This window comes from Acanthochromis polyacanthus, chromosome 14 (genome assembly GCF_021347895.1).
Source record: "Acanthochromis polyacanthus isolate Apoly-LR-REF ecotype Palm Island chromosome 14, KAUST_Apoly_ChrSc, whole genome shotgun sequence".
In the NCBI taxonomy this organism is placed as follows: Eukaryota; Metazoa; Chordata; class Actinopteri; family Pomacentridae; genus Acanthochromis; species Acanthochromis polyacanthus.
The window spans coordinates 26,126,561-26,145,404 of NC_067126.1; the positions used below are offsets into that span (position 1 = coordinate 26,126,561).

The following is an 18,844-nucleotide window of genomic DNA, read 5'->3' on the forward strand; positions in this document are numbered from 1 at the left end:
CTGCCATACTTTTAGTAAGCATCAAGACTACTTCATTTGTTTGTGTCTACTCCCATTTACATCTTGGTAGTCCTCATTCATTGCACTACTTTCTGCAGCACCATCAGTTTAATATGTATCAGGCTACCTGCTCTAGGCTCACACTGTCCCATAAAGAATTATTGATAGCTTAAAGTAATTAACTCCTCTCTCTTGGATCCAAACAATTCAGAGTGGTGTTTACCGACACAAGCGGTTGCTTCTTTTGCTTGATACCTCAAGCCCAGGATGCCGATTAAAAGTAAAACCTTCCTTCATCCTTTTATCTGAACCAGCGCCTGATTGTAAAACAGCTTGACTGGTCCAAATGCAAGGAGCTCCCATTCATTTTGTCTACTTTACTGTTGAACTGGAGAATTTCATGATAAGAGGGAGACTATCCAGAGTATAGGGACGGAGATGGCAAAAGCTTCCGTTCATCTTAAATCAAGATGTTGGCACATGGAATAGGTACAGGTTTGCTGATGTAAGACAATTATCTCATCAGCTAAATTCTAAACTCCTCTGGTAGCTGGTGCAGAGAGGCCAGATCTGGAGTAATGTACTACCTATACTTGGCTCTTGTTAGAAGATGTGTCGCAGCATTTTGGAACATCTGCAGACAAGCTACAGCTCCTTGGCTGTAGCACTGGCATAATGAGCTACAGTTGCCTCATTGTGAGGTTACATCTAAAGACAAATTTCTTGGCAATTTTGAAGATGAAGATGTGTCCACTTGTGCATAGCATTCAGCCATGAAGTGTCTCAAAATGAACAGAATATTCAGAGATAAACAGATATGAAACCCATCAGTGTGCTGTAGAACAAAAATCTTTGATGGGGGACATTTTGAGACATTTGTCTCCTCTTAGAAATGAGGCTGCATTTCAGTGAACACATGGCGATGGCTCATGTGGTAGAGCAAGTCCACCAATCACAAGGTTGGCAACTCGATCCCAGCCCCTCCATGTGCTGAAGTGTACCTGTGCAACACACTGAACCCCGAGGTGTTCCTGATGGCATGCAAGTACCTTGAATGGCAGCTCTGCTCTACTGGCATGTGAGTTTATGTGAATGAGTGAATGAAAAATACATTTCAAAAAGCTTTGAAGAACGTAGCTGTGGTGAAAAGGTGCTACATAAGTACATGTTAACAAGGTTAAAAAAACTTACAGGATGTGCCTGATGTCAAATTAAAAATTGATGTCTAGAAAATAATGTCAAACCATTGAAATAGACATTATAAAATAAGTGACTGCATAAGTATTCACAGGGCTGCACAGTAGATTGGTGGTTAGCGGTTTCGCCTTGCAGCTAGAAGATCCCTGGTTGGCGTCCCGGCTCCCCGGGATGTAAAGGGAAATCCTGGAGGACAACCTGATGCAATCTGCAAGATAACTGTCCCTTGGGAGAAGATTTGTTTTCCAGTAACACAATGACCCAAAGCATACAGCCAACGCCGCACACATAAGGTTTAAGGACAAGTGAATGTTCTGGACTGGTTGAGTCAGAGCCGAAACCTCAATCGAAATGAAAATTTGTGGCTGACTTTAAAAGGTTGTCCTATGAAATACTGACTTGAAGGAGGTGATTACTTTAGAAATCATTTATTTTTTGTTTTGAAGAATGAATAAAGGACTAATTTTATGTAATTTCTTTTCAAAGAGCGAAACTATATCCTATATAATTTAATGTTGAAAACTTTCAAGGGAGCTTGAATATTTTTATAAAAACATATGAAGAGCAGAAAGAGGCAGCCCAGGATGCTGCTGTGGCCTCTCAATTCCATGATTTACTTATCCCAACAGCACTAAAACTGAGAAGATCCCAGAGTCAGCATGAAGTAAAACATATTTAAGTTATCCTTTTACGAAAGTTCAAATAAAACTTTTTAAAAAATACAGCTGGCTTTCAGAGCCTAGTTGCTGACTGGTGATCCAGATTGTACTTCCCTCTTCTCCATTGTCAGCTGGGATCGGCTTCAGCCCCCACCATGACTCTCTGAAGGGATAGGAGGGTATACTGTAACTAATTATATGGTATGGTAGTTGGCTTTTAGATTCTTACCTTACTTTATTTCAGATGTTATAGCAAATGTACTGAGACTGGCTGACATTACTGCATAGTGCATTACATTATTTTCCAAATCAAGAACAATTATTTTGTACTATATACATGGACATGAGGGTAGTGTAAAGTGTACGTGGCTGTTTTCTAGCAACCATTTGTTCAAAGAGTCTATAAGCACAAATATAGCTTGTCTCAGGAATTAATCAAAGCTGTTATTAACATCTCAAACCCATTAAACAATATTAGCTCAATAAATAATTATATATTTAGAGTCTAAGAGAATAATTTGCTGTCAAATAAGCTCCCTTCCTTACTTTTTGTCATTTTAGAGAGAATAAGTCATGAGCTGTGCTGCAGGGCTGAATGTGTTTGTCTGTCTGTGTATGTGTGAAATACATGTTACTGATGACGTTCAGGGAATTGTCTGTTGTGTTAAACACAGAGGAAGCTTCAGTAAGGATAAAGTTTGAGTTGTGAAGCCTGCAGCTTGCCTGAAGGTTTAAAGGAGATACATCTATGGATACACAGAGATACAAAGAGAGAGACGGAAATAATTCAAACGCTAAACCCTCACTTTATCATCTGGGAGTTCAATTAGAGGACTGCGGCGGTAAACACATGATGAATGTCAGAGTTTATGTGTTTTTCAGAAGATTATGCAGGGGCCAGCAATGAATCAAACATGAAGGGCTGCACTCTAGAAAAAACAGACCATTGTCGTTTTACTTACTGATTTCAGTTTTCATTTAAACTTGACTATGTTTGTTGGCACATTTTTTTTACTGACAAAATCAATCAATATATAATATTTTTTTTTAAACAAATAATGAACAATTATGGTTTAATTGGAAGTAATTTTGATTAAGACTGTAATGGTCTTGCAAAAGATGCTGTTTTGCATCAGGTTTTCCTTGAGTTGGACACACTAACATTAGCTGATTGTGCATTATCATGAATACAAAATGGAAATGCTGAATGTTGGCACCATGCAACAGGAAAAATGTCAAGCATTTGTTTGTGCTGTAATTTGTGTCTTTGCCATCAGGAAATGTAGGATGTTCAGACTGAAAGAATCAAGGAGTTGTGGAAGAAAAGCCAGTCCCCAAAGTATTTGAGAGGGCTTATAATTTGATCAAATACCTACAGTTTTTTCTACAAAAAAATAAAACATGGCCAACTTTTCTGTGGTAGAACGACAATGTTTTAGTAGCTCAAATATTCTCTAAGTAAAAGGTAAGCATATATTACTCCAGGATAATAATACAATTATGTTCTTGGTGAGACTGATGAAAAGTTCAGCACTAAAGCCTGTATTTTGCTGGTTGCTGGAAAGAAAATTGCAATATGTGCCACTTTGACCTTTTCTATGTGCGTGTGTGTGTGTTTAGGTGGCTTTATAATTGGTCTGTTCAAACTGCTGTATTACTTTTTATTACTGGTTCCATTCTTGATTTTATATATAGATATACAACCCCATCCTCAGATAGAACATACTGTACATCAGTGTATTTTGACTTTGGTGGAAACTGAGAAATAGATTAATACAAGGCCTTTACAGGGGAATCATTCCTCGATTCTTGTTCCAGGGACTAATGCCATTGCTGTTGAATGTGTGATTATAATGGAAGTGCAATATACAATGTAAGTGATTTTTAACTTCGGAGAGATCCTACCAATCTCATGTGTGTCACCTGCAGGCAAATCATCTCACACTGGCACCTTTCCTTGACACTTACACTAATAACTATAATACCTGCTCACATGCCTCAGTTTCTCTCCACACACAGAATAATAGGTTGATGTTAGGTATCAGTGTGGAGGCATGATTCCCACAACATGAAGTGTTGACAGTGAGACGTGTGACGTCCACACGTGATAAACTCAGAGCTTTACATGTTTTGGAGACTGAAACATGACTGTCTCAGTTAAATTCACGAAGGCTCAAATGCACATTGGTATAAATGTGACTCCAAATGGGACCATTATGACTCACAAAACCGCATTATTGGCAAAAACAAACAAACAAAAAATCAAGAATCAAGAAAAGAAAATCTGATTTGACACTTCACCGAACATTTTTAAAAGCACTGAGTTTTATCAGATACAGAGCTCCTCTTGAAAAGCTGAAGGGTGTGAAGAACACTGTCACTTCATGAAACGCATTCAACTTATACACCAATGTTCCAAAGTGTGGGGTCAGTTAGAAATGTCCTTGTTTTTGAAAGAAAATCTCTTTTTTTAAAAATGAAGATAACATTAAATTGAGAAATATAGTCTAGACATTGTTAATGTGATAAATGACTATTCTAGCTGAAAACGGTTGATTTTTATATGTCTGTATCTACATACGTTTAGAGAGACCCATTTCCAGCAACCATCTCTCCTGTGTATAATGGTAAAACACTATATGTACGTTTAATAAAAGACTTGGTTTTCACAAAAGGGATTTTTTTTTAGGAAAGTTGAGGTTTGTCATTATAGAGATCTTTTACTACAAGGGGACACATAAATTATTGATGTCTTATTATTTTTATTGCTATTATTATGTGGTTCTTGTGAAAAATTTGAAATGTGCCACATAAGTCAATTTAGACTCAAAACCTAAAGTTGTGGACATGACTCAAGTTTTTTCTGAACTTTCTTATTTCCGATTCCTTAAGGCTGCCAGTATACTTCTGTCCTGTCATCACTTAAACTCCCAAACTTGTTTTAATGATGAGAAATTGTTCCCAAACATGTACAGATATCCCTCACCTGGAAACCTTTTCTGTGCTACTCGGTAAGTGGAGTACAGTACTGTGAGGAAAATTGCAATATGAAGGTTTCCTCTATCAGTCAGGGGTCAGACTGGTGTATTCATGCTGGGAAGTCTGTGTGTGTGTCTTTATGTTTGTGTGTGTGTGTGTGTGTGTGTGAAAGAGCCAGATTGACAGCCCTGACAGTTTTGGCAGTTATAAGATTCTGAGGTGGGCATTTTGATTGATGCTTCCAAGCAGGCGGCAACCCCGAGATTAAACCCTCTGGTAGTCTGTTCACACACAAACACACAGGCACAGACACACACATGGTTGTGTTTTCAACACTTCGGAGGACAGTACATTGACTTACAGTCATTTCTCGGATATATAGATAACCAGTGGAACGTTTGGGCACACCTTCCCATTCTTTACTCTTTATTTGTATTATTTTTTGACATTGCAGATTAAAACTGAAGATTAACACTTTTTTTGTTTACAACATATGTCCATATGTATTCTTCTATAGTTGTGATGGCGTCAGTATTAATCTACAATGCTTAAAATAATTAAAGAAAAACCATTGAAAGACAAAGTGTGTCCAAACCTTTGATTGGTAGTGTACTTTAACCCATCAATAACTAGTACTTGCCTAATCCTAGTCAGTGCCCTAACCTTTAACTTTACAAACATTTTACCCTTTAAACCTTGCATGATGTGAAATTGCTTTTTGTCCGTCTAAAAAGAGACAAATCCCCAAAACGTGACTGTGTAGACAGAACTACGTCCCCACGTGATAAGTCATACAATTGCATACACACACATGCAACACATGTAACAAAGTAATCTGTAAAATTGAATACATGACAAAGCAAGTCTGTAAAAATGGAGAAAGAAGACCCAATCAGGACTGTGCTAAATTAATATAATTTATTCAACTGACCTCACATGTTTACAACTATACTCTTATAGACACTGCATGAATAAATAAATAGCCGTGATTTCACTGTCAACAAACACCATTTCCAATGCTGCATTTAAAAGTAGACTAATTTGTTCCTATGTTTTTGTTTTTTGGTATATACATTTATCACACAAAAATACAGCATCATTGTTATTTACGACACAGAGCCACAAATGTGTCAGTGCAACAGCCGACACTGATTCTTTTCTGTGTGTGTGTTCAGGTCGGTGGATGAACCTTGGCTATGACACACTCAGCTACTGCAACAAGGAGGAACGTTTACATTCACATTTAACTCCAGTGAGGTTGCCTAACACTTTGCATATTATCAGACCAGCAGTCATTCTGTTCTGTGTGAAGCTTAAGTAATTTTGGCGGTATATCATCGATCCCACAGCGGGGGAGGGTCAGGTCAGGTCAGGATTTAGTGTCTTACAGTACCTAGCAGATATGGCTACATAGATCAAATCCCCTTCTCTCTCTAGCTCTGGTAAACACTAACTACAAGGCCATGCTGCTTCATTTAAGGATTTCGGTTAGATTTATTCTAGATTTTTCATATCGTTACCAAATCCCCAAAAAAGACCAAAATCATGAATGACAGGATCCTATAACAAGTCTCTCTGAAGCCACAGAGGAGAGCAAACATACAAAAGATAGGTCCATTTCATGACATTCTCCCTTTTTTTTGACAAAGAATGCCAACACTATGGTTTGGTTTCTTACTTATGCCATCCCACTGAATTCTCAACATGTGTATTAATCAGCAGAAAGAAAAAGGCCACAACAAATGCACCATTTACTCATAACATTTTCTTGAAACTGTGAAAATGAGACCACATACTCTAATAACCTTCCCAAGATTTAAATTTTCTGGAATATATCAAACATGTTCACAGTTGATAGGGTATAGAACTCTTAGAATACAGACAGATTAAAGCATTGTTCGTTTTGGTCTTAATTGGTAGTAATTATTGACAATAAATGGAATCTAAAATATTACCAGCCTTATCTTACAGCAAAAAAATATTTGTCACTTTTGCAACTGTGTTCATAACCTGCTCATTTTTCCACCACTGACATTTGATTTAAGGCAAGTCCATAGATTCAAAAAGACACCAACAAACCACAACAATGCTGAGGAGAGATAAACACGATGAAGTCAACTGGACAATAGTAACACTTAACAATGCCAAAAATCACAGTATAAAGTGACAACTCCTTTACTTGATTTTCCTAATGCAGGGCAGCAGTGTGTCTGGTAGTTTCCACACTCAGACGTGTGACAGTCTAAGAACTAATGTTGGAAAATGTATGATGGTGCTCAGTCAGTAACAACAGTTCAACTTTCATCTCTGTGTATAACACACTGTAACAAACCCTTATAAACCATCATTTGGAAACTCTGTGCAGCATTAATCAAATGTCCTGAGGGCTAATCGACTGGGGACCGGATCAATAATGGCCAGTGCTACTAACACCATCCTGGGAGGAACAATCATTTCCTGTCTCCGCTAACCTGCTGTGGCTGGCCAGTCAATACAGCTTTAGGATGAGCAAACAAACCATCATAGACACAAACACACACATACACACAGACATATTTCAAAATAGCTTCTATTAGATCATGCTAAAGGACCAAGATATCATTGACATACCACGTTCTGCACTGATCACTTTCAAAGCTTCCTGTCATGTTCTCTATATTCTAGATTTTTCATAGTTCCTATGTATTGCAGGCAGCTATTAGTTTCCATTCTTTTGTGAAACCTGCTTGCCAAACGAAAGTCATGGGTGCTTTCATTGTTGTCAGAGTAATTAAGTTGTAATGTAGTTGTAAAAGTGCAGTAATCTGAAGATATTTTGCCACCTTGAGTTTGACAGAAACAAAGATTGCATCCATTGACATCCATATTGCTTGGAAATAAATGGAAGCAAATGGCTGCCTGGAAGGTACACAACAAACATAAAGAAAAACTTTTGAAAGTCTAAGAAAATCTATGGTTTGTTTGTATTGGATATTTAAACTCAACTACATCAGGGTGGTGTGTCATAAAAGCTGAAGTCCCTATGAGATTTCATTCATCCAACACAGTTCTTCAGTACATATACTTCATTCAGTGCAAACCTTCAGTGGCAAAAGCTCATGATAACACAATATGTTTAACTTTAAGCAACACCTTTCCTTAAGATGCTCTGATCGATATTTGTATCAAACATTTGATTAAAGAACAATGACTACAGATAATTATCACCCAACTCTGCAGCTCCTTCCTGCTCTACAAGGAGACTTAGGGTGCGTTCACACTCAGGTTTGAACTCTTGCTTTGATTATGGGGTTTATTTAAACAAGTGTGAATGCTGCCAGCTGAACCTTGGTGCACACCAAACACGCGGACCGAAATCCCCTGAACAACTCTGTCAGTTAGTTTGACTGAACTATAACTGTGTCATAGACCAAGGATGTCGAAATGAAATCAAACAGAACTGAACACTCAAGCTTAACTGGTTTGTCTTGTCAACGGTGCTATCTTAACATTACAATTTCGTACAAGAGGCAGAACCATCGAGGAATTCTTGGCACTGTGTCAGTTCCATTGTACATTTTAACAGCTCTTTTCTGAGTTTTTAGCTGATAAAAATATAGCCTTTTACACTGAAATCCAGCAAGTATATTTAGTCCAGCACACAGCATTGTTTTGGAAGTTTGGCAAATGGTTTTCTGACAACTTTACTCTCTCACCACAACTATCTCAGCAACTTTCATGAATGAGGACTGGAAACCCCTGATAAAGCTACTGTACACTACCTGCCAAAATTCATGGCAACTTAAGTATGAGCATTTAGTAGCTAAAGAACAGGATAGTTCCCCCAGGAACCGGCGGAGACCAAAGGAGTGCTAAAAGAAATTGCCTACTGGACTTATCGTAATCAGATGGATGCACAATTTCAAATGAATGCAAACGTTGCTCCATATCTGCTCAATGTTTACACAATCTTTTTATTTTACTCACACGTTTGCCATGCTGTCCTCATTTTTGTGTTCTCAGCTTGTTGCGTTGCCAACGTGGAGCCCAAGAATCAATTTTGTTTGGTTTAATCTTGATGATACAACAGCCACACTGGAGTTGCAATTTGTGAATAGGGTAGGAATAATTAATCTGATAAATGTTGGCAGTGAATGTTACAAAAATCTTGTTACTGAATTCAGTCTGGGATTTTGTTTAATCATCCAATATCAATTATCAGGGGTTTTCCTCTGTTTGGCAAGTCAAGGGTTTTGCTAATCTCATGGTGGAGGTGTGTAGTTTTCAATTTAACATCTACTGTGTCTGGAATTGGTGACTGCATGAGGAAGATTAAGAGCAAGGTGGATACACAAAACTCAGAATGCAAAAATCTGCTTTTCTTCAAGTGAAAACCAAAGACTGTAACCTGCAAATTCATTATAATGTACTTATCTGTACAAAGTAGATCCTAAAAATATTATTGCTCTATCAATAAATTTACGCTATGCAAATTTAAAACTCAAAGTCTGAAAAAGATGCTTTGTAGACAGTACACAGTTCCTTGGTTTGATATTGCACTATTCTCCTGATCCATGTAGACTTAGGCCCGCTGTATGTCCATTTCCTCCGATCGCTGAAGCAGCACTTAAATTAAAATGGCTGTAGTGGCTGTAGATTCACGGAGTCATGATAAGAAAACACAAGTATGATACGCTTTGCACAGATGATTAAGACTCAGTTTGTCTCCCGTTTCTCGACAAGGAATCTCAAAAAAGAAGGAAGCACCTCCTCACCATCCTAAAACAAAACTTGTGGAGTCACTTGAGAGCCACAGCAGATTTCAGTTGATTTTGGCTCCCAGTGTGGCAGTAGCAAGTTTCCTGAAGAATGTTGACGCCTCTTTGACTATTCCTTCTTCTTCACATTCCTTGGTTCTAGTTTTCTTTGTGCCTTTGTTAACTAGTTGTCAGCATGAAAAGCCTCTGGACTAGACGCCCCGTCATCACTGAGGGCCTCGACATTGGTGAAGGTCCCAGCAAGTCCCAGGGTCTGCCTGACAGGAGCCATCTCTGAAAGAATTATGTTATCATGGTTGCTTACCAGTGTAGTCTTGTCCATGATCTCCTTGCTATGCCTGGACACCACAGCATTCAGGAAGTCGTACTTGTGGGACAGCATACCGCTTTCAAATAGGTACTTTGTCAGATAAGAAAAGACCACATTTGCCAGGAAGGATGCCACCATGGACATAGATTTGAAGGGGAACCTCTGCATGATAAAGTACTCTACATCTCCAGTGAGGTGGTGGATCTTCTCTTGGGTCACCCAGCCTGGGTAGTAGATGAATGGAGGGAGTTTGAGGTAGGGCTCCCCTCCACCAATGCGCAGCAAAAGACCAAAGATGTAACCAGCCACAGAACCATAAGTATTGGTGCCCTTGACGAATAACACACTGAGCAGCTGGGGGAAAATGATAACGTAGACCAAGTCAGAGCTCAGGTACCACAGACCGTATACTGATCCTGTTAACAATGCCATAGCAGTAGCCAGAGCTCCAAATACAAAGATGGTGAGGCGCATCACCCAAACAATCTCAGCATCTGAGGCCTGGAGGAGAGAAGAAAAACATAACAGAGTGAAGACACAGGTGTCAAATGTGGAGAAGACAAGGCGGAGTAACACAAAATGTCAAATGAAAGCAAAAAATAAAAATGTAGGTACAAAAGTGCTTACTTAGGTACTACTTAAGTGTACAGTTCACCATTGTCACCATCCCTAATTAGCATAGTGGCATGCTAACATATGCTAGTCAGAGCTATGATCAGCTAATATGATCTGTATTGAAACCACTTCAACCTTCAACAATGGCTAACACATTTTACTCCAAACCACATATCACACCTATGAAGATGCTAAAGGAAAAGTGCCCAAAAAAGATCTTCATTATCTAGAAAATGTAGGTTTGTCCATAACTGAAATTATTAAAGATTTCTATTCTTCAGTGTCTTTGAGTCTAGACTTGTTGAATGATGCCTGAACTTTTGAGTTCAGTTTAGTGTGTTTAACAAATACTGTAGACAGCAGATTTGATTTGTGCTGTTGTTATAATGGAATCACGATAAAATTGATTTATTGATCAGTTGAACGATGCTTGCAACCGTGGCCTCAAACTGGGCCAATTGGTGTTGGTAATAACACTGACTCTCTTACCGACTGGCGAAAGGCGAGCTGATAGATGTTCCTGGCAAACATGGAGCTGGCTGAGAGTATGGATGAGTCCGCTGATGACATGACCGCAGCCGACACTGCCCCCAGACCGAAGAAAGAGACGTAGGGAGGGCAGAGGTGCTGGAGCACTATGGGAAGGATCATGTCTGATTCATCCTTATCCTTTGGAGGAAGGGAACCGTAAGTGGTTTGGTTCCAGTCTGAAAAAGAAAATGGGAGGCAAAGTTCTAAAGAATGTAAAAGTTACAGCTTATTTTTTCACCCCTTTGAACCAATCACCCAAATATCAAAGTAATCTGCTTGACAAATTAGACTTAACCCAACATAACTAAAGTCGAACAGGCCGCACTCAGGACATGTTTCAAAGTAAGATGAATATAAGGACTGATCAGTACATTCGAGTTTTTGGTACTGATTCCTTGGCTTTTCAGACAAAAAGAAATGTTTTAGTTTCTGAGAAAGAAAGGGGTTTCAGACATCTCTGTGGTGAAACACAGCACAGATTTCCAATCCTGCGCTGTTCTTTTGGTCAAAATAAAAAAAGGAAAGCCACAGCAATAACAAGAATACTAAAAAGAATGGATACTGATTGAAAATCTGACATCCATGTAATATTAACAGCAGTTACTACATTGGTTTGCCAATGACTCACTGAAATATGAAAATGAATAAGCATGAAATAAAACATTATTTAGATTAATTGCAGTTTAATTGCAAATTTGATTGATGGTCATTTCATTGATAATGAGCAATCAGCAGGGAGCCATTCATTCTCATAAGACAGGCTGAGCTGAATGAAAAAAAACATTAAAGTATGTGCTCATGTAAGCACAATTTTTTTCTGAAGAACACACTGAATGCTGTACTTGCAATTTTGTTTAATTAATATGGAAATACTACAAAAATGTAAAATACTGATTTGAAGCAGCTGCTCTATCAATCCAGCATTCAATAAGCCATGACTCACTTTTTGAAGTAAAATCTCAATGGTATGAGAACAGTGACTGTTCTCATTACAGTAATGTCTTTTTGAGTGACTGTTGAACAGTCACTCAAAAAGACATTACTGTAATTATGCTGAACAAAAAGCTGCAGAAGTTTACATCCAGTGGTCGTCATGTTGACCAACAGAACTCTGAGTCATTTCTTCCTGCTTTTCTCTCTTCCTCTGATATCCTTTTATCTTTCTGTCTATTTTTTCACCCCGCTCTTCCTCCTGCAGAAGTACACAATCTGTGTTTTTCCTTCCTGTCCCTGGATATTCATAAGCAGCGGTTGATTAGTCCTGGTTATACATGAAACAGCTTCAGAAGGACCAGATTAATTAGCTCCTCTTCAGATGTAATATTCACTAAATCGGCACGGTCTGATGGCTCTCTCCTCTGCCTGTCGTGACAAGATCCGTCTGCTGTTTACCCTCCAGACACTGTATGCATCTGCATTTACACATCTGATGAAATAAAGCTGCTGGGCTGTAAATAACCCACGAAGGCACGGCGCCCTCTTTGATCACACTTTCCTGTTTGAATAAAGGATCAGCTTGCTGGATGTTTCGATTGTCTTGTGATGTTTCATTAAGCGCTCAATCAGTGTGTATGCTCATCATTCACAGATCTGATATGTGAGTTCATCTGTGCAATCAGATTTAACAGCTGCAATCTAGGCAACAATGTTTGTGTATAAAGCACGATTAATACTGTATACTCTGTGATCCGTCAGCTTTTTGTTGTCTTTGTAGACCTCAAATCTGGATGTAAATAATCCAACTGCATCTATATTAAAATCTATTAAATCATGAGCTATACTTGTGTACACTGTGTAAGAAGATCTGTTATTATATCCTGAGCAACTTGTGGCAGACTCAAATTATGGACATCTAATTATTATTTGGATGTGAGTGCCAGGGCCATGTGTGTGTACTTGTGGGTTTATTTACCAGTGGAAGCCCCTATAGCTCCTATGAGGACCGATGGGACGGCCATGACCAAGCAACCAAAGGCAGCAAGGAAGGAAAGGACCTGAGCGTAGGTAGCTGAAGAGGCAGAAAGAACCCGTTGAAAATAGACCTGCCAGGGAATCCCCCCCAACATCTAGAAACGGAAACACCACAGTAAATACAGACTCCAAACCAGCGCATCACAGTCAGCAGTCTAAATAACGCTAGTCTGTATCTCAAACGAACAAAACAGCTGAACTGTGTCTTTGCTGAAATGCGTCACATACACCATGCCTGCAACTGTGACAGTTTGACTGGAACCAAAATGTGTTGGGAATTTACTGTCCAGTATTTTACTGTCTCATGATGATGATTTTGTTCACAGCTGTAGCTTACCAGCAATAAGAAGTTGTCTGCCCAGAGCCATTTGTCTTTAGGCTCAATCTTCCCCAGCCAGGGAGACTGATAGATTGCTTTCTTGGCTGAAACACTGATGTCTGACACGGCAGGATTGGACAGCGCAAAAGGCACACTGATCCACTGATGGAGAGGAGGCAATCAGGATGCAAAAATCACTTAAACATACCAATTACTTAGTGAATTAAAAAAAAAATCTTTCCACATTCAAATTTGATGGCAATGACATTGGAATGAAATTCTATCTTGTGGTCCAAATACTTTCACACATTGTTTACTCTTGTCTTCAGATATTTTGTTTACATAATAGAATTTCATGCATTTTCTCCTCATTTTTATATGTATATATAGATATCTTTTCAGCTTTGTGGCATAAATATAATCAAAAATCACTTGAAGATCAGCATGAACCCTTACTTCATTTTATTGCATTTTGTCCAGTGCAGCCATTCATCATCTTTTCTACAACTGCCAACCGTGTAGATGTTAATCGCAAACTCACCAAGCCCAGAAAGATACAGAAGAGTTGAACCACATCTGTGTAAGCGACAGAGTAAAGTCCTCCAACAAGGGTGTAGAAGATAGCTATTAGTGCTGAGATCACCACTGACATGTTGATGTTTATGTCCACGATCACACTCAGAGTGGCACCTGTATGGCAATACAATCAATCAGAAAGAGGTGGCAACTACACTGAAGCCTTGATTTGGTGCTCAAGACGAGTTTAGACATATAAGGCATTTAAAGTATAGATTATATATGAAGCTGGTGACACTGGAGAAATTCCAGCCAATGATCACATACCCAAGGCAGATAAAATGGCTGCAGACCAGAAGATTTCTCCCATAAGTGCCGGGATGAAGAGCAGCCCGCCCATTCTTTTTCCATACAGATTCTGGAAGGGATCCAGCATGGTGACGTATCCACGTGACCGCATGGGTTTGGCAAAGAAAAGGCCACCTAAGGGATGTCAGACATCAGTGTAAGGCAGATGAGTTGCAGTGAGAGATCATTTCAGAAAGAAAAATATACAAATATATTAACTTGACAAAAAGCGTCCTTCTGGTGCTGGAATACAATACATCAACCCTACTGAATTTCTCTATAGGCCTGCTTCTGCATGTTTTTGTTACACTGTTTCATCATACACATGTATTTACATGCATTTAACTAAGTCCATGAAATAGCATTTCAGACTACAAACTGGTTTCAGTTTCAGTCCACTGCACTGAATGTCAGTGTTCAATGTGTTTTTTGTCAGTTATTTATTCATGTTATTATTGTGTGGTATAACAGTTGCAGGTGCAGATTGATCTGAAATAGTCAATACTGCACCATCACACAACAACGTGACATAAATAAAAGCAGACATGATAATTAATGCAATAAATTGTAACAGTTCTTCCTACCTGCCACTACACAGTCAAGTGAATGGAAATGAATTGCTGTATTGCAAGTAGGAAAGGCTCATTCATCTATAGGTAATTGTAGTAAATGACCCAGAACATGCACAATTACTGGTTTGATTCCTCAATGCCTAATTTACCGTTCCTTTTGCATTCCAACCGTGATGTGGTTATTTTTGTGCTCATGCGTTTTACATTGTAATGAAAGAATATACATTAAAACTTCTTCTTACCTACTACGAGGCTGAGAGCGTAACCAAAGGGTGCCTGTGCCCAGGCGAGGCCGTAGTCTGGCAGGTAGACATATTCTGCAGTCCCATTGATGTAGCCCCCACCCACCCAGGTGGCTGAACAAAGAGAGAAAAAGCACTTAGGTTTGTGATAAAACAAAAGATATTGACTTTAAAAAAAAAAATATATATATATATAAGCACTTCAAGATGTATGAAATGCATTGAGTGTATTGCTCAAAGCTGTGGTAGTGAACACTGTCCTGTCCGTGCGTAAAAGGCGTTACTGAAGGAATTTATGATCTTTTTTGACCTCATAGGATACCAAAATGTGACAAAATGCGCACACGGCACGCGTTAAACAGCCACCAACACAGACACACACACTCACACACCAAAGACTCAATAATTCACCAGCTGACCTGTCATTGTGAATCCACCAACGAACAGTCCAATGTCCCTTCCCCCGACCATGATACTCTCGCTCCGGTCTCCTCCATCGCCAACTCCAGAGTTCTTATTCTTCCACGCGGCCCAGATCCCCACAAACAGAATCAAGACATAGAAAAGCACAATAGCCACGAGACCCTCGGCGTGGATGGCCATCTTCCTTTCGTCCGCCTCTGCCGAGATCAAGTGCTACTGCGCGCAGACTGGAAACTCATGGAGAGAACTTTGATAAAACAAAGGAAGAAACATATTTTTAGGAAATGTTTTGTCTTTCATCAGGGATAATGAGTATACAAAAGCCCCATCTCATGCAACACCATTTTTTAAAAATCAAAATGTGTCTAAGTCCAGACTGAGCGTGACCTCACAGCATCTGTATTGCATGGAAAATAATTAATACGTATATAAAGCAATAATACTGATGATGATCAACACATTACAATCCACACATTTTTTTGTGATAACGATTTTTTTCAGAGCAACTACATTTATCTCTTCATGGTTTAATGTTGATAGTGACCACACCTTGTACAATATATCCAATTGATGCCCAATGCTTTCAGATTTGATGTTTTAAGCACAGGTGCACTTCACGCTTATCACAAATATCTAACAACTTCAAGATGTTAATTCACCAAAGTTCTACCAAGACTTTTGTACGTAAAACCTTGCAAAACGAAACCTTGATTTTTCCAAGTCAAACCTCAAAGATGAAATATTCATAGGCGAAATTGTAAGAAGCAGTCTAAAACAATATTCTGTAAAGTACACTTTAAGAAAACAACCATTTTATTTTCAAATTACATTTCAAACAGAGCGTGTTTCTGAGTTCAGTGTGTTTTCTTTGCTTCCACTTAAAGGGATTGCAAAAGTAGGATAAAGTCCATGCAACCAGTACATGCAACGTAAAACATACAATCAACTATTTGCACATTTCTGCTTGATGAAAATACTGCGACCATAGACGATAATTTTTTCGAAGTGTTCTGTAAATGCTACGAAAACCACGGACATACCTCAGCGTCTCCAACTGACGCACATAGCAGAGGAAAACCAACGACAGCGGCACTCCATCATGTGTTGTAACAAAAATACAAAAGTAGACTGAAAGGTATTAATCGAAGAGTTCACATATTAATAGCGGTACACTTGTTGTCTGGCTTTCGGTACAGTTGGGCACGTTTTACGCGCGCCTTGCTGCTTTCCAAATGTCACAGTTTACTCCAATTACTGCGCCAGTTTATATCGCCTATACCTGAAAATTATCACATTATTCTCTGTTGCTTAAAACGAAAATAAATTTTTGGACCGACATGCTTTTGATTCTTGTAGAGCTACCGTGCGCAAAAGTCCATTTTATGCTTTCCAAGCGAGACGCACCGTCAAAAAAACCTGCCAACCGCTAAAGGACAGAAACCTGAAACAGATGCAGATGGGTTTAATGTACAAAGTGCTGCATCGCTAAAATCAAACCTCAGGTTTTCGCTGAGACCACGGTTCCAAGAGACCACTATTGCATTATTGATCTCCCTTTAAATCATCTGTCACTGTATCAAATGCAGTTACATCACATAATAGTTAAAGAAAATCATCTCCAAAACTGGTCGTCTTACCTTTCCCTTGGAGAAACTGGTCCAAATAGATCACAGGAGCAGGGCCTTCAAAAGGGGATCTTTTAAAAAGTGTGAAAGACTAATTTTGTGTTGGTAAAATATGACTGTAACACTCTGTAATCCCCCTGAACGACCAGACACAATTCACCTATGTTGTTTTTTAAGTCACAAATGCTCGTCGGCAAGAGCCGGGGAGAGAGGGACAGAGCGCGGGAGGGGGAGAGGGTGGAGGGGTGGAGATGAATGGGAGTGGTGGGTTTATTGGGTGCTGTCAGGGTGGGTAGATGGTGGATGAATGTCTTCCAGGGCAGGACGAAAATAGCACCTAATAGAGAGTGGCATGACGCACAGCCTCTCCGGAAAAGCTTTCCAATATCATAATATCACATTGGCAATGGATGAAACCTTTACGTTGTCAGGTTACATTTCAGGCCTGATTCACGAGCTTGTGCAGGTCCCCGCTCTGCTCAATGAATGAGGCGACGTATTTATACTGCAAACGCTTGTTTTGTTTGTTGGTAATGTTAGGAGTGCGCGATTCCTTTTTCATTGTATGGCTCACCTTGCCCATACATCTGATCTTTTTCTTCCAAGAGCATCAGTCCGCTCTAAAGTTCTTGTATTTTATCAACACACTGTTCAAATCAGTTTGTATAAATAGTCAATAAGGGAGAAGCAGCAAAGTCATAAGGAGGCAGCAAACTGAGTGGTGACTCATGGGGCAACATTTTGGTCGATTTAGTTCACCATATGGGAGGCAATATTTGGATATTTTCTCAAGATGCTACACATTTGGCTGGTACAGGCTGTCGCCTCATATAACCCACATTCAAACCACAGCTGTAAGCAGCAGTGAAGGAGGGAGAATCCCCTAAAACTACATCATTTTTTGGACTACTCACCTGGAATGTATGGAAGGAGTTTCTTGGAGCCGTGCTGAAGCAACTCACAAACATTGAAATCATTTTTTAAAAATGCACAACGCCCCTCCACTCAGTAGTGTGTTTGCTTGGTCTCTGTCACTTCTCTGTGTCAAGGAATGGTGTTCCTTAAGAGTTTGGAGGATTGTTTCTACAGTCTTTTGCAGAAACTAGAAAGTTTCCCCTAAAATTTCAGTTTGTGAAAGTAGGATTTCCCAGCTAGTCTGAAAACTGCTTCTGATCATACAACACAAGCACTGCGGTGAAAAATACAAGCCTGTGTTGTACATTCATTGCAAGGTGACTGCCGTTCATTTTAAGACGTTCTAGCTGAGTAATTTAATTAAGTGAAAAATAAATCAAACACAAGTTGTTATTCACAGTAGAGTGTTGCTATATGTCTTAACAGAGCTGGATGGGGTCCTTAAATGAGGAAAAAAGCATGAGAAAACGATATCATTCATCTACACATTTAAGCTCTGCTAAGTGAATCTGTGATCCTACTCACAGGGGATTTTAGCTTGTTGCTCATCATCATGTGTCATTATATTTGGTATCATTTCCAAATAAATGATTTTACCATCTCATTAACATCTTCAGCGTTTTACTAACTTTTCTAGTACAACTAAAAACAGCAGTAAGTAGTAAATGTCTTCAATAAGCAAATGTATATCTTTACTGGACTCGTTCACTCATTTTCTCTTCTATAGCTGTAGTATAATTTATGTCCCTGACATAAACAAAGATATCGACTGGCCTGACTGCTGGAACTAAGATAAGTGACTTGCTTGAATGGTACTCGTCCTCTAATTTAGTGTCTCTGCATGTGGCTGACAGTCTGTCAGACA

At 39.1% G+C, this 18,844-nt stretch overlaps 1 protein-coding gene across 2 annotated transcripts; it reads right to left on the bottom strand.

The window, feature by feature from the left end:
- Nucleotides 1–5,739: 5,739 nt before the first annotated feature.
- Nucleotides 5,740–17,380, bottom strand: LOC110964392 (high-affinity choline transporter 1-like). 2 transcript variants are annotated; one of them, XM_022213105.2, is made up of 9 exons: nucleotides 17,077–17,380; nucleotides 15,436–15,686; nucleotides 15,017–15,130; nucleotides 14,182–14,337; nucleotides 13,880–14,028; nucleotides 13,357–13,500; nucleotides 12,961–13,114; nucleotides 11,007–11,224; nucleotides 5,740–10,403 (listed from the first exon to the last, which is right to left on the bottom strand). In XM_022213105.2, exons 2-9 carry the CDS (start codon nucleotides 15,617–15,619, stop codon nucleotides 9,756–9,758), a joined length of 1,767 nt encoding a protein of 588 aa, XP_022068797.1. In that variant the 5' UTR covers nucleotides 15,620–15,686; nucleotides 17,077–17,380; the 3' UTR covers nucleotides 5,740–9,755. The 2 variants fall into 2 exon arrangements, with proteins under 2 accessions (XP_022068797.1, XP_022068798.1); XM_022213106.2 differs by having other exon boundaries at nucleotides 15,436–17,380.
- Between the last annotated feature and the right edge of the window lie 1,464 nt (nucleotides 17,381–18,844).

Bases quoted from the DNA above. Each gene is read 5' to 3' on its own strand.
- LOC110964392 (XM_022213105.2), bottom strand. From the start codon at position 15,619: ATGGCCATCCACGCCGAGGGTCTCGTGGCTATTGTGCTTTTCTATGTC. The intron at 15,131-15,435 runs GTCAGCTGGTGA...CTCTTTGTTCAG, and splicing joins TGGTGGATTCACAATGACAG to CCACCTGGGTGGGTGGGGGC. The intron at 11,225-12,960 runs GTAAATAAACCC...TTTCTTTTTCAG, and splicing joins AGCTATAGGGGCTTCCACTG to ACTGGAACCAAACCACTTAC.